Here is a 27,354-nt window from a genome sequence, read left to right on the forward strand (position 1 = left end):
CCAGACATGTTTTGAACAATTAATTTTCCAGTCATTTGTGCATAGATTTTTCAAAAATTGATTCAGACTGATTTGTAAATGAATTATACTTGTGAAACAGTTTTAACAATTTTTAAAATGACTTTAGTTAACTAAAAATGAAAAATACTTTCTATTATTAAAAATAATAATACATTATTCAAATAAAAAGTTGTATCTGTTAATATTATTTAATGAACCTGAACTAACATGAACTAATAATTAACAGTTTTAACTAATATTGAGAAAAAAATTAATACTGTAAAAAATTTATTGCTCAATGTTAGTTAATGCATTAAGTAACGTTAACTAATGAGACTTTATTGTAAAGTGTTCCCTTAAAAGAAACAGCTTACACTTTATTTTAAGGTGCCTTTGTTACAGTGTAATTATATACTTAAGTACTGAGTAATATTAATAAACTACATATACTTACTGTATGGTTAGGATCAGGGTTTGGTTTAGGGATCCTTGCATGTAATTATGCATAATTTACTGTTATTATTATAGTAAGTACATGTGGATACTGTAAAATAAAGTGTTACCAATATTTATATATTGGTAACACTAAATTGGTAACACTAAATTGAAGAGCAATATCTAGCCAATAAAATATTTCACAGTAAAGTGTAACTAGAAAAATGTATATTCACTATAGAAATTTGATTAATTAAATTCCATGTCTTTTCCAGGCCTGGAAAACAGAATTCCCTAATATTTCCAGGTTTTCAAGACTGTGAGAACCCTGTATGTATAGTACAGTTCAGATTGCTGGTCACCACTAAATCCACTAAAGTGAATAATCTCACTGCTAATAATATAATAAAGAATATAATCTCCATGAGATGTGCAAATTGATTGTTTGATATTGGATGTCATGAGGGATAAACTGTAATTGTATATTTGATTAGTTTCAAATAGCATTTTATATGAGACTATGGCCTGTAAACTAGAACAGATGTATGCAACTGAGAAGTAAAACTAAAACAAACAGAAAATGCAGGACAAAACAATAACGTCACATCAAATTAAAAAAATGAGGTTTATGATAAAATAAATTAAATTGGAACAAAACTGAACAGAATTTTTTTTTTTATTATTTCAAATCATGGAAAAAAATACAAATATAAGTTGACAAAATAATGATGGAATGAGGACAATGAAGGAGAGTTTCTGGAGAAGGGTGGGGTGGGACGTTTCAGTTCATTAGGACCTCCATCTGAACCAGTCTGGCATTGGTATCTCCAGCCATCCGATACGGAATCATTCCCGCAAACGTGATCAGAGCCCGGGCTTGACTGCGCAGCAGCTATTGGGAAAGCAGACAAATACAACTGCATGACAAACAATTGGTGGTCAGACACACACACTTGAGAAGAGCTAATCAGGATTAACATGCATTGTCACAGTGTGTGTCCAATGTCCAGAGAAAAATAATTAGTTTTATAGTTTAATAAGCAACTATCTTAAAGAATACATCTTACCGTGTCTCTGTCCTCTAGGGTACGCTGTGGTCTTCCTGGTGTGCCTGCTGCAGCCCCTTTTAGACGCTTGTACTGCGTGAACAGGATATTCATTGTGGCCAGAAGAACCTCTGACAAATTATGTCTGACCTGGAAAGATTAGGACATAATGGAAAGAATTTCATGTGAATTAAAGTCTCCATTCTGGTCATTAAAAAAACCTAGAACATTTTTCAAAAGTATAGACTAGATTTTGGTCAGCTCAACCAAAAAGGAAAGACATACATACATCTTGTTAATTTGGGGTCACCTGGAATGGCACAACAATTTAAAATAGCAGCAAGTGGGTAATTTATGCTAATTCTTAAAGATGTCTTACCTCATCACTGAAGTTTCTGAAGGCCGCGACCCGCTCCTCAACACTGTCCTGACTTAAGGGAACCAACTTTAGCCTCTCAATCACCTGACACAGAATGGCACAAAAATATAGATTAGTCAGATGCCTAGCAGCATGGGCCAAAGGTCAGCAGGGGTCCTATAGGTGACATACATCATAGGCTCGGTCTATGTGGCCGGCGTGGTACTCATCAAAGAACGTCATGAGGTCCAGAAGCAGGTAAAAGGTGCTGTCCACAGACTTCTCCCCAGCTATACCGTTGGTACGGTACCTGTGCACAAACAAATAAAAGATACCATATGGTGTTCATTGAAACTAAAAACTACAAGACTATAAAACCCATGATGCACCATTTAGATGGAGGCTGATAATGAAGCCTGTTTCCACCTCAGAGTAAAAAAATAAAGTAATTGTGAGATGACATTTAAAATAAAAGATTTAAAAAAAGAGTTGCAATTGCAAGACAAAGTCGAAATTGGGAGATATAAAGTTGCTACTGAGAAATAAAGTTGCAACAGTGATAAATGAAGTCACAACTGGGATATATAATCTCATAATTGTGAGTTATAAGGTCACTGAAATAAGACGTAAAGTCGCAATTGCGAGATATAAGGTCACAATTGGGAGAAATATAATCATAATTGCAAGATATAAAGTCACTAAAGTTGGAGAGACTTAATTTTTTTTTTTTTTGAGTAATCAACTTAAAAATTTGTGTTTATGCTACAAATAATTAAGTTCCTCTAACTCAACGTAGCTTGTTGGTTGAACGTAAATTCACTCAAAGTTGCCATAAGTAAAAAAAATTGACGCAAGCCGAATTTTTTTTGTTGAGCCAACACATTCTTTTTTAGAGTGCACTGTGAGACATAAAGTTGCAATAATGAGAAATAAAGATGCAATTGTTAGATATAAATTAACATTTTTTAGTTTCCATAGTCTATAGATGTCTATGTATGAAATATTTACCTTTCAGCAATAGCCACTGCCATGTTTTTGAGTCGCTCTTTGTTAGACTGGGGCTCGCTGACTTGAGCGATAACTGGACTGAGCAGTTTGTTCATTAGCTCCAGAACCTTGTCAGCATTCTGATGCGGGAAAGAGGAGATGTTTTAGGCACAAAATATCACTAGCCTAATAAACGCAATGGCACATCACAGCTTATCTCACCTTGGCTAACTCATACAGTTTCACGGCCTCCTCAAACAATCCCTTGTTCTCGGCCTCCGAGGCTACCTTGGTAATGATGGCCCGAGTGTCTCCGGCAAACTTGTCAATCACGCCGGGCTGAAGGGATTCAAACAAACACTGCTTAGAGCAGAGGACTTTGAATGCACAATGGTGCTTTCAAAATGGCTTTGAGCATGAAAGGCCAGACTGTGTTGTAAAGGCCTCTGAGACAATAGCATATTCTACACAACCCTGCACGGCTGAATGAACCAAATAAAGAGCAAGCGTGTGCACAATTAGTTACAGAGAAAGAACAGTGGCACGTTCGCTGTCTGCTAGTCAGGTGATATAACAACAAAAGCCTCCATCATACCTTTCTGCTTCCATCTTTTTCGAGTCTTCCAAGAAGCATATCAAACTACAGGAAGAGAGTTAAGAATTGACAGAAATTATGTAATGATAAGAGCAATTAGTATGCAGAAACTCTTCCTCCAATGAGCTCGCACACGTTTCTTACCTCCCGACTCTCGATGACTAGCTCGCTGACACAGCGCATGAACATGTTTTCTCCTTGACTGTCCTTCTCATTCCTGTGGCCAATCAGAGAACAGTGATTGTGAGATTTCACTCAGTGCAGTACAGCAATTATGACGAAAGCACTTTGGCCTGAGAAGGAACGCGTTCGCTTTGTGATATGCAGAGATAAAAGACCTTTAGAAGATCAACTGTTTCCGGTGGCTGTGAGGTCTCTTAAAACAATGGGACAAGTTAGCATCGGATTCACAGTGTGCATGGAACAGGTTTAATTATTCATGGATCATTCGTGGAAGGTTCTGAGTTATTCATGACACATTAATCTCTTCTCAGAGAGGGATTTCCGCTCAGAATTCAGAGAAAAAGACATGACTTATAGTTCAGCCACTCATCAAACAGGAAACAAGGTGATTTCAGAACAGGTTTGGTATATCGAAGTATAGATTTGCTCCTGACTGATTTGAGATCAGCTTTTTCAGTATGTTACCCTAGATGACCTGATAGCATCAGCTGGGGTTAGATGACCATTACCGGAGGAAGTAGAAGTACTGTAGTGCCTCTCGTGGATCAGTGGACTCAAACTTGCGGGTGTAGAGCATAAGCAGCCTGATGAAGTTCAGCCTTCGCACCATTGGAGGATCTCCAGCCTCTTGGCTCACTGAAAAGAGACCAGAAACCTCCTTAGAACAGAAACCAGATACGATTTTTGAGTTGTCATTCAATGATCACAACTTACAGAGTTGTGCGCTTTGGCCTGATGATTTGAGCAGCAGTTTGAGTTCGTACAGCACCAGAGCTACGTGAACGGCATGGCTGCGCAGACGCTCCACTCGGAAAAGGAACGCTATGGCCGCCTCAAACTGTGCAGTCAGGAAAAGCACCTGGAAGTACAGGAATGGCTGGTGGCTGGCTGAGAAATGGGATTCACCTGCAGAAAACAATTCAAATAATGCCACACACCTTTATGAACACATTCATGAGTGTTTGGAATAATCCAAAACCACTTACAGAACAATATAAACCACATATTGGGAATGTGCACATGCAGCCAATAAGGATTTGTAACTTAAGGAATTTGAATGCTTCTTTAAGCGAGTAATAGGTTCCACACAAATCTTCCTCAGCTGTGAAGTGCTTAAATAGGCTGTTTCATTTCCATTTGCATGAGTTGAAATAATCCCCTCTTATTTAAATTGCCATTAAAATTGACGTCTTAAAGCGGCACTGAAAAGACCTGCTGTGACTTTGCATGGAGCGTAGTGGCAGCGCAGCTGGGAGTGAAGGAGTCTTATCAGCAATAGAGGGAGTCTTTAATGTGGTGTACTGCAGGAGCGCTGGCGAGATAAGACTGACTCATCAGGCAGGTGGAAGAAACTAAGCGGATGCCTTTTTAAAACTGGGCGAGGAGAAGTTTAAGCCATGAGAAAACAGCACAATGGCGTACACTTTTATCTGGGCTAGGCACACTGGCAGAGACTGAATAGGGGGTTTTGCATACTGACTAACTTCCTAGTCTTTCAAATGCCCAATTAAATCTCTTCCTTTAGTACTGGAGTGAATCTAAAGATAAGTGGGTTGATTTATTGGCTTTATGGAATAATTTGACCTGAGGTTTGCACATTGAGAGAGGCCACTTGATTTAGAGTTGAGATCTCTCTCTCCCAATACATTAAGACATACTGCCAACATTGCCTGCATTTTGTAATTGTAATATTATTGACTAGTGTAGTCGGATTAATCCAGTTTAACAGAAATTGTTAGGTTCCCTAACAATTTTGATACTAATTTTCATAATGCTTTTTCTTTGAATCTGATCGTATCTAGTTGAAACTTGTCTGTCACAGAACAGCTTACAATCTAAGGCTACGTTCAGACCATCAGTCCAAATCCGATTATTTGTGTATCCGATTGGAATCTGATCTAAAATTACTGAGGTCCACATTGTGTATCGCAACTGTTCAGATTCGATTTGTGTGTCCATGCCGCTTTTTCATTTTCTGGAATATCTGCAATGGTTTCTATGGCAATGATGTTGCATTGGTAGGCATATGCCAAAAACAACAACAGCAACATGGATGGGTTTGCAATACAGATGTTGTCTTACTTACAACATGACAACGTGTATCCGCCGTGCTAGACTACTGCATCTTATGAGGCAGCGGCAGAAACGTGGGAGGCTGCATGTGCGGGTTTATTAAGCTCTGTTGTCTCCTTTATATTGTCATTTTCTGCTCGTCTGGCACTTTGCAACAACACAACCTTGTTTCTGCAGCGACTTTCAGCATGTTTCCTATAACAACGTCTGATGTATGCGTTTTACGTGGCATGAGAAAGTCACATAAACCACGTGAAATCCAATCAGAGCGGTCAGACTGAAACGGATTTCCAGAAATGCGATTTGAATAGGATTTCAAACCACATATGAATGTATCTGTTTGTTTGTTTGTTTATTAAGTTTTTACGCCATGTTAGCATCATGGCTATTTACACTTCAAACACAAAGGTCAATATCATCCATAAAATTTACGTTATTATATAAAACATTTCAACTTAACATAAGATATAAAATCTAAAATACATTGAGGTGATACATTTTGAAATATTCCATGCAAGCGTGTTTCTGAATAAAAGCGTTTTCTAGCAGCATCATAAAAAATTACAATTCAACAGAATATGCTTAATAGTCAAAGGAACTTGACATGAGAGACATAAAGGAGGAACTTCGCCTATTAATAAAAACCCATGGGTAAGTCTTGAGTGACCCAGCCTACAGCTAGTGAAGACGACTTAATCATGTCTTGATTTGAAGTTATGGAAGGTACTTCTTTTTATACAAGGGTTTATTTCATACAGCTTATTTTTATTATCATCCCATTCTTTCTGACACTTGTTAGTGATGTATAAATTAATTACTGGTTTAAAATCAGAAGGTGGTATTTGACAGTCAGCCATGTCCGCTCTCTCATTACCAGTCAGTCCAATGTGACTTGGAACCCAGAAAAAAATAATATTAAAGTTTTCCTTCTTTAAAAGATCTAATTTAGTTAAAATTTCAACAATTATGGGGTGATCAGTCTTTAGGGATTCAAGTGCTTGAAGACATGATCTTGAGTCAGAAGCAATTAAAAAGTCCCGTTCTTGACCCTTCTCATTATTTTCCAGAACCAGAAGTAATGCTCGAGCCTCAGCTGTGAAGATAGAGCCTTGGTCTGGAATTCGAATCATATAAATGTAGCTTCATGTGATTTTTTGCTGTTCACATGTGCTAAATCTGATTTGATTTTAATCGGATATGCACAAAAATCAGATTTGGGCTGAGTCTGAACGTAGCCTAAGAGACAAAATTTTGCTTGTAACTCAGTTTTGACTGCCGCAATATTTGATACTGTTAAATATTTTTGAATAATTATGAATTTTGAGTAAATACTGTAAAATGTTCCAATTAGAAAATGTATATATACACACACTATACTATTGTATACTATATATGGTTTATTATTATATAATGTAATATTTGAATACATATAATTATGTATATAATATAATACATATAATTGACCTTGAAATAGTGCATAATATTAACATCACAGTTGGTATTTGAAAAAAAAAAAATCATGGTGTACATAATGGTGACTGTGGGTCTCACCATAGTCCTCCAGTAGCTGTTTCTGAAGTTGGGCGAGAGTCATTCTGTCCTGAGGAGAACTGCTACCATCCTCATCAAAACACACTTGATTCAGCTGGTAGGGACACAGAACACGGCTCAAAACAATCAAAAGGATTTCAGTGCTAAAACCCTTCCATATTAGCATCCCTAAAAGCTCAGTCATTCGGCAAAGATGAACTGGGCAACTAAACTCATCACTAAAAAATATCAGCTATAACGTACACTCTGATATAAGATAAAGTCTATATCTGTGCCTATATCTGACCTTGAGCCACAGGTAGTCCTCTGTCTTATCAGCCACCTCCCCATGATTGTCGGCGATGTCGCATTTGCCGATGAGGCAGTAGACCGCACGCTTGTAGGGGTCGGCGCTGTTCCTCAGCACACGTCGGTAATGAAGTCGTAGTTTATTCTCTGTGGCTGGAGACAAACTGAGAAGAACAATGCATTTGAGAAAATGCATACTGAACCATAAAACAGATTTACTGAATTATTCAGTTTTAAGATAAACTGATACAAAAAGGGAGCAAGCTGGGTCAAGCGTACCAGAGAGAAGTAGCTACCAAAAGCAGAGGAGAAATAGTTCTCTTAGGATGTGATCTAGTTTTTGGGCTGTGCGTATGTGTGTTCTCACCGTCGGTCGGGGCTGTTCATGTATTCCTGAAACCAGATCTTAAAGTCTCCCAGCTGATGCTGTGCCCTGTTCACCACCTGCATGGCGGCAGACAGGTCTCCGCAACGCAGGCAGAAATAGATCAGAGCCCACACTGGATGCCCCTCCACCTCACCATCCTGTTACACACATGCACACACAGCAAGCTTTATCCTCGGGTCACACTGCGTCCATTTACCCCCTTTTTACTTTCAAGTCTGAAATAAGCAGCTTATTGGCCCATGCAGGGAGAATCCACTGCTGTTATCTAAACTACATAAAGCCACACTCAGCGCAGTTTACTCGAGAGTATCTGCAGTGATTGCGTCTAGCCTGTATGATGTAGTGCTGCCTGAGCTGTGTGGTGCGGACACGTTTTGCTGCAGTACCTGCATGCCTGGCAGCGGGGTCGGCAGCTTGATGTTTAGGAAGCTGCATACGAGCTGATAAGTGCCAGGTATTCCACCCAACTGAGCCTGGTGCAGATTCCCAAACACGGTGACCATAGTGTAATTTTTATAGCTGCAGAAGAAAGATACAAGCAGTCCGTTGGATAAGGTACATACTGGGTTCACAAACTTTTTGACCAGTGAATTTACATATTTCCCATTACCCTTTCAGAGATAATTAAGTAGTATTTTTTAATAATAAATAATTGCATTTTTTCTATCATTTTGATTCAGAATGGTTCACTAATGAATAATTCTGACTGATTTGTAAAGCTGTTTAACTGACTCATTGAAAAGAACTGACTCAAAAGAATGATTGGTTCACAAACTGAAATCTCTATGGCCTGTAAGCACATTTTGTCCTACATAAGAGCAAAATCAAGCTCATGAAATAGTTTACAGCATAAAATCGATGTTCACATCCATGAAATTAACTTTTGCATTAATTTCCATTACTTTTCAAGTGCTGGAAAATGTGGGGGAGAAATCCCTGATATTTCCAGGTTTTCAATAACCATGGGAACCCTGAACATGAACTACCATTAAAAAGTTTGGGGTCAGTAAGATTTTTTTTTTTTTTTTGGCAAGAAATTACTTTTTTTTCTTCAACAAGGATGCGTTAAATTGATCAAAAGTAACAGCAAAGGCATTCATAATGTTACAAAAGATTTCTATTCCAAATAAATTTTTTAAATTTCTATTTATTAAAAAATCCTGACAAAAATGTATCACAGTTTCCACTAAAATATTAAAAGGCACAACTGTTTTCAACATTGATATTAATAATAAATATTTAATGAGAACCAAATCATATTAGAGCATATTAAAATGATTCCTGAAGGATCATGTGACACTGAAGACTGGAGTAATGGCTGCTGAAAATTCAGCTTTGCCATCACAGGAATAAATTACATTTAAAAAATATATAAAAATAGAAAATCATTATTAAATTGCATTTTTAAATTATAAAAAAAATGCAGCCTCGGTGACTTCTTTTAAAAGTATTTAAAATTTCAGAGTAAACTGTACAATTGCACACTGAAGCTTTATTGTTTCTTTTTATTAAATCTTTCATAAATAGATTCATTTATTAATAATAAGTATTCAAATAATTAAATAATGAAAAATCTCAAATACTGACAATCATATTGGGTCGGCTATAACATACATTTTTCCCCCCCCTACTGGTAATTTCAATATTTCTACATTCCTACGTAAAATTTGAAATTTTGTCAATATTATCTCTCTAATCAAAGAGCCAGCTTTTAAAAAAATTTTTTATTTCTTTCACCTGTTCTCCAGAAACTGTAGAGCTTGTCTGACGAAGGCCATCTGCATGTCCACAGACACTCGACTCTTCAGTGTGTCTTTTGCCGGCACCAACAGAACGTCTGTCATCTGCTTCACCATGAGCCACATGTCTGAAACGTTCTACACACACACGCACAAACAACTTGACTATTAAAGCAATCACATCCCTAAATTACTGAGATGAAAAGCACGGTTAGGAACACACACACTGAAGCCAGGCCGAATGTGATATACCTTATCATCCAAGCTTTCGGCCACTGAGGCACAGAGATCTCCCAGGTTGGGCTGAAGATGCCCATTTACTATCTTCTCATTGAAGATGTAGATCTAAACGGAAGAGAAAAAAAATATGAGAATGAATGAAGGTCAAAGACTGATTGCTGTCTAAGTCCAAGCTCTGGACAGCTGGATCCGCTATGATCTGGAGGTGAAATGAAGGATGATGAAAAACAAAATAAACAGGATAAAAATGTTTAGGAGGTCTTCAAAAAAGAGCGCAAGGACCAGAAAAATGACTCCGCAGGCGATGTGTCGACACATGATTAGAGAAAAAAAAAGACAAAGGAAAAAAAAAAAAAAGAGAGATCTGATAACAGGAGAACAAAGGAGAAGAGAGTGAGAGACAGTCCTCCCCTTTATGGATAGATTGGGAGCTTACCCATCATGCTTCTTTCCAGCCAATCAATCTTATCGATCAATCGAGCTAGGCTCGCAACACAACACATTTATTCTTGAGTCTAGATAACTAGCCGAGAGAAAAGCTAAGCTTAACTAAATGACACGGTACTTCAGTAACTATGAGCCACTTGTTTATTTTTAATATGTCTTGACTGTATGATTTATTAGTGATCATATTTTTGTCAGTCAGTGTGATGTTTCAAAAGTACTGGAGAGTTATCATTTCTACTGTAAATTATAATGTTTAGATAAATGATTTCATGCATGTATAATTCTACGCTAAAGCTTTAATGCATTTTTAATAAAAAATATAGATTTTTTTATATTATGTATTAAATTATTTCTTAAAATATATAATAGATATATTTTTATCTATTTTAAATAAAATTATTTATAATTTATAGATATATTATATATTTAACATTTTTTATTTGTTTTATTTTTATTCATCATTATATTTATGTTGTATATATATGGCTTTCTACAAACCTGTCGGCTGTAGGCAACTTCCACACTGTCCAGTGCACTGCGTCCTGGAACTGCGACCTCACTCACGAAACTGGGCTGTGGGGCACATAGCAACAGTCGTTAAGGCATAAACAAGGATGTCTACACAACAAGACCGTATTAATATTCTCTACATGTGTAGGTGTGCATATGTGCGCCTCTAAAAGCGTGGGTTTGACAAGTGCACAAGCTGCGTTTATCTCGGAGAGTTGTTTTAATCTAAATGCAGCGACCAATGTAGCGTGAAGCTATTGTTAAGAACATAACTCACGCTTGAGCGCACACAGCTCGGCACTGTGAATATACACAGAGAGAGAGACACACAGGAAAACCTTAAATTTTTATATGTGGACATGAATGTATCCATGAAAAACGTCACATTTAGAAAGATTTGACATAGATATAGCATGTGGTGCTTTAATTGAAATTATTTTCAAAAACTCTCTCACACACACACACACAAACACACAAACACACACACACACACACACACACACACACACACACACACACACACACACACACACACACACTCCCCAATAGCAAATTCCATGAACAGCCTGGCAAGAAAGCCACTGAGGCGTTGTAGTTTGTGTGACTATCTAGCAGGGAGGGGGTGACTCAGGCTGGTGGTACAAGGAAGAGTGAGCTCCTGGCATAGGAAGAGAACAGCAGGTCACACATGGAAAATTTAACTGCTGTTTAATAATTAAAGCAGCAGGACAGCAGTCAAAAATCTCCTAGAGCAAAATACACAATATACACACAAACACAACATTCTTCTCGGATTCTTTATAGGACAATAAAAGGAATGACAAAAGCATATTCTGAGCATATTCTTCTCAAAAGACTGCCATTATTTGCCGTAGACAGACTATTGTTATACTTGAGGACATAAAAGTGAAACATGCATTATTGGTATACATTATTCAGAAGAGGAGTTCTTGTCATCTTCAATGTTTGATGTTTTCTACATCCTTCCCTCTTGCTCACCTCTCCATTTTGTGACAGCGGAGATGTGAGCAGTGCTGCCAAAAGAGCCTTTATTTATGAATAATAGCCTCTAAAAACAGCCAATGTCATCCCATCTTATTAACCACATGACTAGGGTTGCAAAATTCCTGGAATTTTCAAAGCTGGAAACTTTCCACGGGAATTAATGGGAATATAATGGGAATATAATGGGAATTAACGGAACATATGGGAATTAAAGGAAATTAATGGGAATAAACAGGGAATTTAGAAAATTGCAGGTTAGCCTATAACAGGGTACTTAAATGTAGTTGAAAAAACATCTTGCAGCATAATTTTGGTTAAAACAACCAGATTTAATGCAATTTCAGTTGAATTTTTACCCTGCACATTCCTCAATCACATTCACACAGCACACTACTTACTGCAGAGCTATTAAGGCCACACCCCATGCATGCACTGTGCATTCCCCCAGTCCATAACATGCACATTTGATCAAAAATACAGAAAAAACAGTAATATTGTGAAATATAACTACAATTTAAAATTATGGTTTTCTATTTTAATATACATTAAAATATAATTTATTTCTGTGATGCAAAGCTGAATTTTCAGCATCATTTCTCCAGTTTTCAGTGTCACATGATCCTTCAGAAATCATTCTAATATGCTGATTTGATACTCTATCAATGTTGGAAACAGTTGTGCTGCTTAATATTTTTTTATAACCTGTGATACTTTTTTTCCAGGATTTTTTGATAAATAAAAATGTAAAGAACAGCATTTATTTAAAATAGAAATCTTTTGTAACAATATACAATACCATTCAAAATTTTGGGGTCAGGCATTTTTTTCTTTTCTTTTTTTTGAAAGAAATTAATACTTTTATTCAGCAAGGATGTGTGAAGTTGAAAAAAAGTGATATTAAAGTGATATTGTTAAAAAAGATTTCTATTTTGAATAAATTCTGTTCTTTTTAACTTTTTATTCATCAATGAATCCTGAAAAAAGTATCACAGGTTCCAAAAAAATATTAAGAAGCACAACTGTTTCCAACATTGATAATAATTGAGTATCAAATCAGCATTTTAGAATGATTTCTGAAGGATTTCTGAAAAAAATAACACATAACAATTGCAAAAATAAAAATATATTTATTTTACATATTTACTAAATTAAAATTGATTGCGAAAAATTAATAACTGTTATTTCATGTTATTACCAAACAAAATGTTTATATTTATGTTTTTATATGACACATTTTATATAAATATTATAAATTTATATAAATTTCCCCAAAATTTCCAATTAATTCCCATAAATTCTCATAAATTCCTGTTAAGTTTCCAAATTGGAATATTTCCAAAATTCCCCAGGTTAAGTTCCCGTGGAAAGTTTCCAGAAATTTACCGGAAACTTTCCGCCCCTTTGCAACCCTACACATGACTGGCTTTTTTTCTCTTGTATGCTGCGAGCATATAAACTCTCTATATATAAAATATAAAACTAAATGTATATACACACACACACACACACACACACACACACACACACACACACACACACACACATATTAAAATAGCCACAGCATATGAGAAATAATAAAAAAAAAAAATCATATTTATTGATTGGAAATTAGTAATGTTATATAAAATGTAAAATTATATAAATAAAATTTTATGTAAATATAAAAATATATATAAAATATGAAGCTAAATCTCTCACTCTATATAGAGTTTTTATTAATATATATTACCTCTAAATATTTACTATATATATATAGTTTATGCTAATATGCTCACAGCATAAAAGAGGGGAAAAAATGTTTTTATTAATTGGAAATTTTTGCAATTCCATTATTTCAGCTTTAAGGCCGATTTGATGAAGTCTTTACGTAACGATTTGTCATCTTAAAAGACAATCAGGTTTAAATGTCCTTGTCTGAAAAGAACTACAAGAAAAGCTCTTGCCAGATAAGATATCAGTAACACTCAGATCCAGGCCAAACGTAGCCACAGGCTGGCCGTATCACGGCAACAGATCTGAACAAGCTCCTTAGATGCTAAATAAGAAAATTTGTGCTTCACGGACACGTCACAAATGATGTGTGCTATTATAAATATATATATATATATATATATATAAAATACAAAGGAGTTATATGATATCTGTCCTGAGTGTGTATTGTGTTTTATGTGGTGTGTTGTTCTTCAGACCTCCACTTCCTGGCTGAAGTCCAGTGCATCCTCCCCAGCTCCCAGCAGGGTGTGCAAAACTCTCTGCTTCACCTGCTCCCACTGCACCAACATAGAGTCTCTGTGGTACTCCTCCGCCAACAGAAATGTCTGCAAGAAGGACAGAACAAATCACATGAAAAACAGAATACATATGATGATAGAGAGTAAAACAAGTGAAACTACAAAGCCTTCAGTGAATATATAGGTTACCCAACATGTGACACATTAAAAATAGCTAGCGGAGTAAGAAGGGAGCAGCCTGGATCTGGGAAGCATGCTGTGCACAATAAGCGCTAACGGGCACCACTATCTTCACCCCTCCCCCAATCCCACCTCCGAGGGACAAGGAACGAGAGCTGGGCCTGGGGAGACTCAAACTGGGTCTGGCCCGCTAAAGCCTGGATGCGTGGAGGCCTCGCTAATGGAACTGTGCCGCTATCTGGGTCTGTCTTCACGCCTACTACCGATTTAGCCCGTACCCTGATTGAATCCAAAGACCTTTCGTCTATTTTTCTCAGTCCCGGCGGATCGACGTGTGATAATTGCAAGCGTTCTAATTAAAAAGGCTTCTGAACTCTGGAGGAAGAGATTTTGGAATTGAGCTTAATGATGGAGGGAGTGAGATAATATCAGTACAACGTGCAGAAGTTAATGCGAATGAGGTAAAATTCAGAGAGGAAAAGACGCATAGGGGCTTTTTGTTTTAGGGTGGGAAACAATAGCGTATGGCCTTATAAGCACTTCAGGAACTAACTGTTCTCCAGACGATTTTGCTGGGTCAAAAAAGCCATTAATCATCCTGCAGTTTACTTCATTCTCACTTGGGGTCCAAAATTAACACTTCAAAAAAAAAAGAAAATTGACAAAAAAAATTGGCTTTGGAGAGTAGTGTGAACAAATTACTTGCCAGTTGGACGGTAACTGGTTTATGTTGAATTTTAAGAACTATTGTCTGACACTTGCTGATGTAAGTGATGTGCAAGATTCAAATAAAAAAATGTATAAAAATGGTCTGCTAAAGAAAACTTCAGAATTCAGGAAGTCTAATTTTTGCCCAGCTCTCCATGCGGCAACAAATATGTGGAATATTCCTCCCATTGAACCACAAAAATAAAAATACATCAAGATGAGTTGTCAAGTTTTTCCTGACAGGTGCCATTATAGATGGTGACTGGTTGTTTGTCACAAATATGACAACTAAAAACAACTCACTAATTTCAAATAAATATAAACATTTATATAATAGTCAGCAAAAATTTTGTGGCAAAAAGTTGATTTTGACCCTGTCCGTGATGGACATAAATTTTACTTTAGTGCTTAAGGACCCAAAAATTTCACCAGAGACATTTTGTCACACACAGGTCATCTGGGTCGTTGGGTAACACCTCTTCTTTGGTGAGCAAATTATCCTGTCTGTCTCTTTGCTGACATTCCTCCTCCTGAGAGGTTTGATGACTAGACTGAGAGGATAGATAGATATTGACCTGAGCTCTCTGCTGCTGAGAGATGGATACCGTAATAACAGCTGAAAGGGCCTGTTTTTACCTCGCTGAAAGGGCCTGTTTTTACCTCGCTGAGAGTGGCTGAAGAGGCAATAAGGGGAAAAAGGGATTTGAACTGAAACAGAAAAAGTGACCCTCGGAAGGATACGGTTTTAAAGGAGCTGTCAGATGAATTGTGCAGATTCTAAATGTCTGGACAATACGGGATGTAGTAACACTGAAGTTCTACGTTCCTTTTCTCCACAATGGACAAAAAGACATAATTTGATCGACTAAGCAAATAAATGGATGTAAAAGGATATAGAGAGGTAAAGGAAGACACTCACCCTGCGGCGCGATTCCTCGATGGCTGACAGCAGTGCATTGTCTCTCTCGTTCTTCAGAAAGCCCTGGAACAAGAGACACGGCATGGAGGTTAAACGTACTGCAACCTACTTTCCCCTTTTCTGCATGCAGAGCACACGCCCTCTCTCCCTTTCTCTCTCATTCCCTCCATACTTCCTCTAAGACGCAAGCGCCACAGGCCAGAGATGGAGAATTGGCATCATTATCGAAATAACTGCTAAAAATGTGCTTAGAATCGACCCTCTGTGAGATCGCTCGCCCAAAATGGCGGCTCTCGACTGGTCAGAGCTGGTTCAGCAAAGCTTTGGTTCAATACGTTCTCGAGTGTGCTAAAAGTACTGTGCATTTAAGACACCCCACATTCATGCATACACAGTTCTACACACAGAAGTTCATGGACAGGTTTGGAAAATGTGGTTCAAACTGCTTGGTTTCTACGCATCTAGACTTTATGGACCAAAACCAGAGAAAAGCCCGAATTGAATGTTCCCCACTGCAAATCATTAAGCTAACAGCTGCTTATATCTAATTACGGGCCATCATCATCTAAAACGTCATCTTTGTTTGATCACAGATGGAAAACGCACACATCAGTAGCCTCCACGGATACACAAGCTATGTTTTCTGACTAGATGACAAGTGTGCAGCTCGAACAACCTGTATGGATGCACTGAGAGCACTCGTTTTTGATGTACAGCTGGGTAACGAACACTCACACACACCCGCATTCGTTTTGATTAAACACAGAACAGAAAGATCCAGCAGCTGATCCTGAGGACAGAGAAGTCACTGGAATGACGTGCAACAGACACACACATTGAGTGGGGGTTGGGATAGGGAGTGGTACTGACGGAAGGGGAAGCTGGTTCTGATGGGTTTGGAGGATCATCAGACCGCTGAAAAGCCAATATTGAAGGATGAAGAGAAACGTGACCTCTGAACTGGAACCTGCACTCATCGGCTTTTATTATTGTAACATGGATGGAGTTGAAAAGTAAATTTTCCATTGATTTTTTACTGAATACGGTAATGTCATAAAAAATATGCCACGTAATAGTCAATGAATGTACATTGATGTTTCCGTCATTAAAATTGTTTGATCACCATTCACACCCCTCTCTTATCCAAGTCTTCAGTACCGAGTTGAATCCTGGCCTCCCCTCCCCCCCGGCAACTCCTCGCTTCTTTCCACCCCCCTCCGAGATCGCACGACCCCCATCACCCCATCTACATTTTGACTGACAGCTGTAAATGAGGATTGATTTATTCTGATTTGAGGAACGCAAAGTCTAAATGACACATCAAGCCGAGCTAATGGATACTGAGATGGAAAGTGGGTGGGGAGTTTAAGGTGTGGGCGCAGCCAACATTTCGTACTTAGCAGCATTATTTCTTGCTCAGTCACTGTGCCTCCAACTGCTAGCTACAGAACAGTGCCCCCTTCAGGCATCCAAGCTCTGCATCAAGTACCAAAGAGACAGTAACTGACAAAAGGAACACATTTTAAATGGTTGCATTTGGGTCATATCTAAACCAAGAACATGCTTACTACATACTGTGAAGAGTGTCATTGCATTTGGCATTTTAACCCATATTTAATCTTAAAGTTCTCAGAAGAGATCAGATGTGCAATTTGTGCCAAAGATTCACATATCTTCTCAAGCACATTTTGAATCATCTGACCACGGTGAAATAAATGCGTGACTAAAGGCTGCCATTAAAGCAGCTAGACAAAGTGCAGATCACATAGGTTGAAAGGGGAGGTTATCATATCCCATACAATTAAGTGCTGTGGATTTCTGGAAGATTCAAGGCACAGCGAATATTGAGAGAGTCTGATTCAGATAAAAATGGTGCATTACACCGAGCAAAAGACGTCATTCCAATATGAAATACATACATATATACTCAATAAAGACATAGTAATGAATGCAACATATAGACATCATACATGTTCATGATGCACACACCTTCTTGCGGATGCATTTATATTTTGAAATCAGGTATAACGCAGTGCACTGATATTGACCATCACAGATTGAGATGTAAAGTGAAAATAGCAGAAGCATATATAGCAGGAAATATAACATGGATTGGCATCGAATGCAAGAGCTGGACAAAAGACATGCATACATACGCTAATCAAACCCACGACAGTTGATTTAAACTAAAACACCCCCTCTATATCTACACATCCCTCTCTTTTTCTTTTCTTTCATTTACTTCTGCACAATGATGAGTGAAGGAACCCCACCCTAACCCAACCACTTCCTGTGTGACAGACAAGCCTTCATCATCATCATCCTCCTCGCCATCTTCATCATCCCTTCGGAGAAGGCGACGGTCTCATTTTCCTGGTTAAATCGACTGACCGAGGCATATGTAGTATAGCGAGGTGTCGAATGCATGTACGTGTAGGTGATACTCACTCATGCTCTGGTTTAACCTGCTGGGAAAGTGCTGCTGGGAGGTGAAACTGTCTGGGAGCGGTGTGCCCGTCCCTTGCTCGTGCTCTCTCCATCTTCCTCGTCCTGCAGAAGCGGGCCAGTGCATTTCTGGGGCGTTTCTGACCTCCTTTACCAGAGGCCCACACTGTATCTGCCACATGCACTCTTCTTTACCTCTAAGGCGGCCCAGTGGTCTGAACCTAGATATGAGCCACGAGCAGGGTTACTGTGGGCTGCTTTATTGTCGGAGGCGGAGCGTACCAAGTCGGCTCAGAGACACGGGGGGGAATCTGAGGAGAAGTCATTATTCAACCTGATCCGTGTGCCTGTTCACCATCAGCCGTCCACCCCTCCTCCTCGTCTCTCCTCCAGCATCCCTGCCAGCCTCCTCTTTCACTCTCACTCATTTCTTCCTTTTTTAAACATCTCTGCATCCTTCCTTTTTCCACTTCTGCTAGCGCAATGCAATTATGGTAATGGATCCCCCCCCCCCACACACACACTATCCTGATGGATTTCGACATCCTGTCCAGAAACTGGGCTAATAATCCTCTTAAGAGTCATGTTTAGTTAATGAACAGAGTGCACTGACCAGAGATCAGACTCCACATGTAGAGCTATTTGCACTTATCCCACACCTACCATTGTGTGCGCTTAGATAACACACTCTCGTGTGAAGGTATGGTGCAGGAAAGATGGAAGTAAGCGAAAGTGAGAGTTAAAGAAAAAGATGAGATGCATCACGCGATTCTGCGCCATTTTGCTCGGGAAAAGCATCTCCTGCTTTCAGTCTGTCATTTAAGCCGTTTGCCTTTTCGTCTACAAGACATAGGCACCTAAATCGAGCATTCCTGCCTTCCTGTTCGTCTTACAGTTGTGATGTTAAAATAAAAAATGATTTTATTTAGCTTTTATAAAGCTACGTGGGTTACAGAAGGCTGCACGTTTGCCCACACACACAAACGCAGAAGGCGAGAGAAAGGCAGGAGACTACGCCTCATCAGCAGCATGCATTTCCTTTGTCTTCAGGCAGGCAGCACAGCAGCCTTATGGAGCACGCACAATATACAATTTACACTCTGCCGCCACCTCACAGGGTCGATGCACATCTGGATATCTCGGCACAATTGTATGGATACAATTCTGAGCATGGCACCTGCAGCATCTTTGTTTTATTCAGCAGCGGGTTTAATGCGATTCTGAACATCTTTTCAATATGAGATTGAGACGGCGGCGATACATAATGAGAATGAAGATGATGATAAATGGAAGAGCAGTTACACAAGTTCGACAAAAGAAAGATATTAAATCTCATGGCCCTTAGAGTCAATCAGAGTTGTACTGAAAATGCTAAAGAGACACACACACACACACACACACACACACACACACACACACACACACACACGGGCAGGGAGGGAGGTGAGGAAAGTGCCAGGCAGTAAGTGCACTTCCAGTAAGAGCCGAGCCGCACTCTGGCAGGCCCACCACAAAAATATGTCTGACAAAAAAGACGATGGAGAGTAGAGGGAGGGATAGAGATGGTGAAAAAGAGAAGGAGAGAAGAGATGAGCAGAGGAAAAGATGGGTGGGGGGTAGATGGCTTCGAACCTTCGGGAAGCAAAAACCAAGTGGATCATTACAGGACTTGATGAGTCAACAGCCAATTCTCTATGAGCATCTATAACATTCAAACAGACAAGAATACGTTTATCCTTTATTGTAAGAAGTAATTGAGGACATCATCCAATTGCTATTATCAGGACATAATCTACTAAATGTCTCCTGTATATTTTTATAGGTGTGGCTGTGTGATTGAAATGATAAACTCTTATAAAATCTTTTGATTTTGAAAAACAGCCAAAATCTGTGCACTATGGTTGTGCTACGGGTAACCGTAAAAGTTAAAGTGATAGCTCACCCAAAAATGAACATTTGCTGAAAACAAAATTAATACCCACGATACATTGAGGTCTTAAGAAGCGAAACGATCAGTCTATGCAAGAAACTGAACATTATTTACAGCATTATTACCTGTAATCCATAGCCTCGGCAAACGGTCCTCAGTGCATTTACGACAGTCTGAAGCGCGAGCTTCCTGTCACATTATGACGTATGTGCGGGAGCAAACTCAAACGTGAGCTGAGGCTGTGTTTGTTTACAACAGAGAGGGAAGACGCGTGTGTTATATTGTTCATCAAAGCGGTACTTACTTGTGCTTATCCTGAATGCTGAAACCTATAAAAAAAATTAAGATTACATTCATTTGCGCGATCTCAATCGGGAATATTGACTTAACAGTTTCCCATCGTTTGAACTCCCTGGAATACGTCATTATGCAACAGGAAGCTCGTGCTCCAAACTGTGAACACACTCAGAACCGTTTGCCGAGGGCCGAGGCCGTGGATTAGAGGTAATAACGTTGGAAATAATGTTGCACAGACTGATCATTTTACTTCACTACTTTATTTTACTTCAATGTATCATCAGGAACCATGGGTATTAATTTTGTTTCGCCTGCCACCTACATCTTGAATGGACTGAGGGTGAGTAAATTAAAAGCAAATTTTCATTTTTGGGTGAACTATCCCTTTAAAGTCCCGGCACCTGCCTCAGATTCTGATTACTTCCTGTCTGCTCTATACATTATAAAGTTGTAAAATGCCAAAATAAAATGATCTTATTGTTTTTCTCATACAGGCTACAGAAATGCCTCATCTCTGACAGCACTGAAAATAGGAGACCATAGATTTGGATTTGGATCCCAAGTTATAGTAGCCATTCAGTAAGACACAAAGTGCCCCTTCAGTAAGACTCATAGTACCTCTTCATCGACAAAACCACAAAAGTGCTTCTTTTAACTCATATTATACTGGACATCATTTAGCATTACCATCAATAATATTGTTAGGATGCCATTTATTACAATGACTCATTTTAAAACTTAAAACAATCAATACAAGTAGCTTCCTCTTAATCTCAAGCACTTTGAGAAATAAGGAATATGATATTTTATAACTGAGACATGCACAGAGCAAATCTACCACTGTGCAGTGTCTTTAAATTATTTTTATAAGACAAATTTACTGAGGGATATTTTGACATCCCAATTTGTTTCAAAATTTCTCTTTTATTTTAATAACAAAACAAAACTGACATCTTTCCTAAAACTGATTAAATTATTTACCAATACTCCACCACACATAACAAATGGCTCAAATGTAAGTATAAAAATCAGTTGCAGTCACAGCTTTTTTTATAGACTGATCAAGATAGGCCTGTAGAAAAAAATCATTAAAGACTATGTTAGTCATAATCTTACATCATCTGATGATGGATGAAGCCCCAAGAAATGGCATGACAAGAGCAGTTAAGTCATCAGGCTTTAGTTTATGTCACATCCACTTCAACATTCAAGAAAGTGATATGTTACTTCCTGTGATTTTTTTGTAAATACATTTAGGTCACTGGTTTGCAGCATTAAAATGTATACACACAGGAAAAGTAAAAGCATTTTCCACTTATGCAGTAAAATCAATCTAGACTAATTTAAACGGTTAGTTCACCCAAAAAAGTACTCACCCTCATGTCGTTCCAAACCTTTTGTTCATCTTCGGAACACAAATTAGATATTTTTGATGAAATCCGAGAGTTTTTTTTTTATCTCCCATAGAAAGCAACGAAATTACCACATTCAAAGTCCAGAGTAGTAGTAAAGATATTGTTAAAATAGTCAACGTGACTACAGTGGTTCAACCTTAATGTTATGAAGTGACAAGAATACTTTTTGTGCACAAAAACAAATACTGATATCAATACTGAGCCGGCGTTCAGACGTAAACACAGAAGCTCTGCACTGCGTTCACTGTGTCAGCTGCGTAGAAGACTGACAGGGAAGAGGAAAAATTGTTGAATAAAGTATTTATTTTTGTTTTGTTCTTGCGCACAAAATGTATTCTCGTAAAAAGTATTTTAACAATGTCTTTACTACTTCTCTGGACCTTGAATGTGGTAATTTTGTAGCTTTCTATGGGAGATAAAAAACCTCTCGGATTTCATCAAAGATATCTTAATTTGTGCTCCGAAGATGAACGAAGGTCTTGCGGGTTTGGAACGACATGAGGGTGAGTAATTAATGACAGAAATTTCATTTATGGGTGAACTAACCCTTTAAGCTTAGTATAATGCTGTGAGGTGCAGACATGGACAAAAAAAACCACAAGAAGTCTCCAACTTTAATTTCATTTGGTTTGCCAGCTCAGTGTTGACCTGACTGCTGATTCCTGGCTCCAGTGAGCTCACTATAATTCACTAAACCTGTAGCGTCACAATGCGGTCACCATAAACATCACCCTTCTGTCCCTTTCTGAAGCCACATGCTCTATCTGTCTTTAGGTGCTTTGTGTACCAGAACAAATGCAAACAGGGATTGGAAATGCATGAATTTATATATCTAAATCAATTAATCCTCTGGTATCAACAGCATCCACAGGGGGGCGTAGTAACCACTGTTATGTTTCATGAAGTAATGAACATCATTCAGTTCAAAAGTCATTTTTCATTTTCACATTTATTTATTTTCATTTACAATGCCAGCTGTCAGCAAAAACACTAAACTCATTCTTAAGCTGTAATGCTCTTGGCTGTTTAATTTCAATGTTTGATTGTAAAAAGTTTAAGAATTACACAATGCATTGCCTGACTCAAATTTTGCCACGTCACGCCTCTGTCTTACTCTTACAGATGCAGCTGAATTCAATTGTAACCCACTGCTACAGCAAAGTCATGCCTTAGCAAACATATTATAATCAATTCACAACATGCACTATATAATTTCTAAAAGCTGTGCACTTAACATCCACAAATTCCCAAAATAAACAACAAGAAATGCTTGGGGTATGGTAAGCACAAGAAAAGCTGCACTAAGGAGCACTGATAATGTAAAAACCTGTTGACATGAAGATAAACGCATACACATGGACTAAGACTCATTAGATCCACCCTGTCTCTCAAGCTCTAAAGCCAACAGCATAGTGCTAATTATAAATGGGCTGAGTGTGGAGATTGTTTAAATGTTTATTTGGCTTCTACTGAGGCAGTGACGCAGAATGTCTCATCAAATTATTACCTTAAGTCAATGCCGAGTACATATAACAAAAACTAAACACTACCGAACATTCTATTTAAAATAAATGTTCTTTTGAACTTTCTATTAATGGAAGAATCCTCAAAAAATTTATCACGGTTTCCACAAAAATATTAAGCAGCACACCGTTTTAAACATTGATAATAATAAAAAGAAATGTTTCTTAAGCACCATATCAGCATATTAGAATGATTTCTGAAAGATCATGTGACAATGAAGTCTGGAGTAACACAAAACAGCTGGCAATAAAAATCAAACTCATGCAAACAATTAGCATCAATTTTGAACTTGTTTTTTAAAACTGTAACTGTAACTGACAGCTAAATTATTTTGCTACTAGGTTTCTTTTTTCTTTTTATATATATATATATATATATATATATAAATAATAATTCTTTACATGCATAGCAGATGGTTTCAAACTGAAGCAACTTGAAATAAAGGGCATATATTACATTACCATTTACAGATTGAATCATCTGAAAAATCAACTAGGTATCATGGATATATGACTAAGTTTAACTTGGATATGGATATATGACTAAGCACATAAATTTATTAAAATATATTTTTTTAAAAAAGATAAAAAAAAACTTATAAGATCAGGCTTGCAATTTAGTCATGATATGTATATTATGTACATGACAAGCAAACTTGTATCAAATTGTGGTGTAAAGCTTCATTTTACTGTTCATACATGTGCACATTTTTAAAATGTGAAAAAATAGGACAATGACAGACAGCAACTCTCAGACTCAGAAATATAAAACGAGACATGCTACACTGTTGCCTTATGACCATATAGAAAGGAAGTAAAAACACCACTAAATCTCTGTGGAAACTCCATCACAACACAATATTCACTGTATTTTGCAAGGCAATTTTATGAAACAGCTGATTTTCACCCATTTCAGATTCATACATTTATGAATATTTTTTTCCAAACCATTCAAAAGTTTAGGGTCAGTAAGATTTTTTAATTTTAGAACTGAATACCTTTATTGCGCAAGTATACATTATCAAAAATGACAGTAAATACTTTTACATTGCTGTTCTTTTGAACTTTCTATTCAACAAAAAAGTCCTGGAAAAAATGTATCAGGGTTTCCACAAAAATATTAAGCAGCACTGTTTTAAACATTAATAATAAAAAATGTTAATTAAGCAGATGAACTTAAATTCAAATTAAGCAAATCAGCTATTAGAATGATTTGAGGGATCATGTGACACTGAAGATTGGAGTAATGATGCTGAAAGTTCAGCTTTGCCCTCAAAGGAATATATATATATATATATATAATTCAATAAGAAAACAGTTTTAAACTGTAGCCTAATACTATTTCACAATATTGTTATATAATATAATGCTTGTAATATATTGTTTTTACTGATTTTTTGATAGATTAAATGCAGCCTTGGTGAGCATAAGAGACTTCTTTCAAAAACACTTAAAGTGGTCCTTGAGTATGATTTCACTTTTTTAACATTAGTTAGTGTGTAATGTTGCTGCTTGAGCATAAACAACATCTGCAAAGTTACAATGCTCAAAGTTCAAAGCAAAGGGAGATATTTTCTTTTACAGAAATTGCTTTTTAAGGACTACAACGAGCTTCTTCCCGGGTTGGTGACATCACAAACCCCAAAATTTGCATAAACCCTGACCCCGGGAACACGCAACAAAGGGGGCGAGGCCATGTTGGACTGAACGAGGGTCAATTCACCGCTGGATTTGCACAAGATTAACATGATGGCAGATGGCAGTCGATGAGTTGAATCAAATCCACACCAACTACATAAATTTATCCACTAACTATTCAGAAATGTCCAGTTGCATTCTAAATGTTGTAACTTCTTCCTGAGTCTCTCCATCAGTGTCTGACTCCGGTTTGAACAATGTAAGGGTGAACACCGTAACTGACAATCCTCATTTTGGCTGCGTGAGATTCTCCAGCTTTGTTGTTGTTGAGCAACAGAAGCGCGAGCTGTTAAAGCTCCGCCCTCTTCCAGAAAAGGGGGTTGGGAGCAGCAGCTCATTTGCATTTAAAGGGACACAAACAAAAACAGCATGTTTTTGCTAACACCCAAATAGGGGTAAATTTGACAAGCTATAATAAAAGATCTGTAGGGTATTTTGAGCCGAAACTTCACAGACACATTCTGGGGACACCAGAGACTATATTACATCTTGTAAAAGGGGGCATTAAAGGTCCCCTTTAAAAATCTTACCGAGCCCAAACTTTAGAACTATAAGAATATAAGTTCTTTTAAACGGTAATGTCCATCCAGAAAATTAGTGCACTTTGATACCAACAAATGCAACAGTTTATACAATTTAAGCACTAGCTAAACATACAACATTACACCGCTGTATCTCAAGGGACGCAATGGGGAGGCGTAAAATAAAAAAAGCAACTAGGAATACAACCTCCCACCCAAACAAAACACATACTAACCTGAATATCAGTGTCCTTGACTGGCTCAAGAGGCTCAAATGTAGTGGCTGCACTGAGACTCTCAAGACGCTGGGAGATATGGAAGATGTCAAGACCCCGAGAGCCCAGGAGGATGGAGCTGAAGTTAAAAAATAAAATAAAAATGACACCATTGTTCAAATGCATCTAAAATTCATGCCAATTCATATAAACAAGTCAAACTGAAAACTCACGCTTTTACGTCAGCTGTGTCTTGAGAGGTTCTGGTGAGAGTGCGGGAACGTAGTCGCTCTCCTGCCTGCTGGATCTCCTGTAGGTTTCGCTCAACATGGGGCAACTCAGACACGGCCTCAGTCTCTGCTGCAAGCTGTTCTGCCTGCTGCAGGAGTTCCCCGAAGCCCTCAGTATCCATATCCAGCACCTGTTCCACCTGACAGCAAAACAAGAGTAGTAAGTCTATGTGACATGGTGATATGCACATCATTTGTATTCAGTATATCAGTTACCAAAGTAACAGCAAATTACCAGATACGACAGTTCTTGTCATTACTATAAAACTAAAAACTTTTTACATTGATAACCCTACAGCTAGAAAGAGATTCAATGTTAATTGATTATGATATTCCAGTAACTGTGGGAATTTTGCTGAAAATATATATCATTATCATGATTACTTAGGGAAGTCAGTGACATGATATTCATGATTACATACTTTCACATTTATTAATTTAGCAGACTATTAACTGGGACGAAGTTAGATAGATAGATAGATAACAATATTAGTACACTGAATGAACGTCATGGTTGTTTAGCTTGTGAAATAACAGTGGTCCATACAAATGACTGCCACTTGCTAGCAAGCTAACTTGACATGAGGTGCTGTCGGTAAACGTGTCCCAAACAGACACCTGTCAAATACGGCAACAGTTAACAAGCTATTAAATAGTTAATTAGTTAATGCACATGTAATAACCCACCTCGCTGAATGTGAATCCTTATAGCGGCTATTATATGATGATTTCACTTTAGCCGCTATGCTAAACACATTCCCCTCGTGAACTCCCGGGTTCCTGTGAGAGCGAGCGCTGATTGGTTCAAACCGTTTTTTCCCAAAAGCACTTGCGAATACAGCCTCGATAGAACTTTATTCAGATGTTTCTGTTTACAATACGAGTTTATATCAGCGAGGTCCAGTCATACACAATTTCTGCAAGATTACTTAGAAAAACATTTGACTGAAACCTGACCGTGATGATACAGCGGTGTCCGATATACTTGATATTTGATGTACCTCATTTTTGTACCCTACTTACCCCTAAATGGCCTATATGATGTCTAAAAAATCATCGTAGTAGAATTGTACAATAATATTATTTGAAAATGAACAAAAAGGGTAGCTAGCCGCACACTGAATCCAATGAAGATTG

At 37.8% G+C, this 27,354-nt stretch overlaps 1 protein-coding gene across 1 annotated transcript; it reads right to left on the bottom strand.

Annotated features, from left to right (window-relative positions):
- Positions 1-1,093: 1,093 nt before the first annotated feature.
- nup93 (nucleoporin 93) lies at positions 1,094-27,072 on the bottom strand. The gene is made up of 22 exons (XM_051870741.1): positions 26,905-27,072; positions 26,161-26,357; positions 25,949-26,066; positions 15,884-15,946; positions 14,035-14,163; positions 10,829-10,903; positions 9,896-9,988; positions 9,642-9,781; positions 8,291-8,423; positions 7,884-8,041; positions 7,515-7,680; positions 7,229-7,322; positions 4,319-4,510; positions 4,114-4,240; positions 3,566-3,638; positions 3,422-3,466; positions 3,049-3,165; positions 2,848-2,966; positions 2,032-2,149; positions 1,861-1,944; positions 1,503-1,631; positions 1,094-1,327 (listed from the first exon to the last, which is right to left on the bottom strand). Exons 2-22 carry the CDS (start codon positions 26,337-26,339, stop codon positions 1,217-1,219), a joined length of 2,463 nt encoding a protein of 820 aa, XP_051726701.1. The 5' UTR covers positions 26,340-26,357; positions 26,905-27,072; the 3' UTR covers positions 1,094-1,216.
- Positions 27,073-27,354: the final 282 nt, after the last annotated feature.

Source organism: Ctenopharyngodon idella, chromosome 18, assembly GCF_019924925.1.
Source record: "Ctenopharyngodon idella isolate HZGC_01 chromosome 18, HZGC01, whole genome shotgun sequence".
NCBI lineage: Eukaryota > Metazoa > Chordata > Actinopteri > Cypriniformes > Xenocyprididae > Ctenopharyngodon > Ctenopharyngodon idella.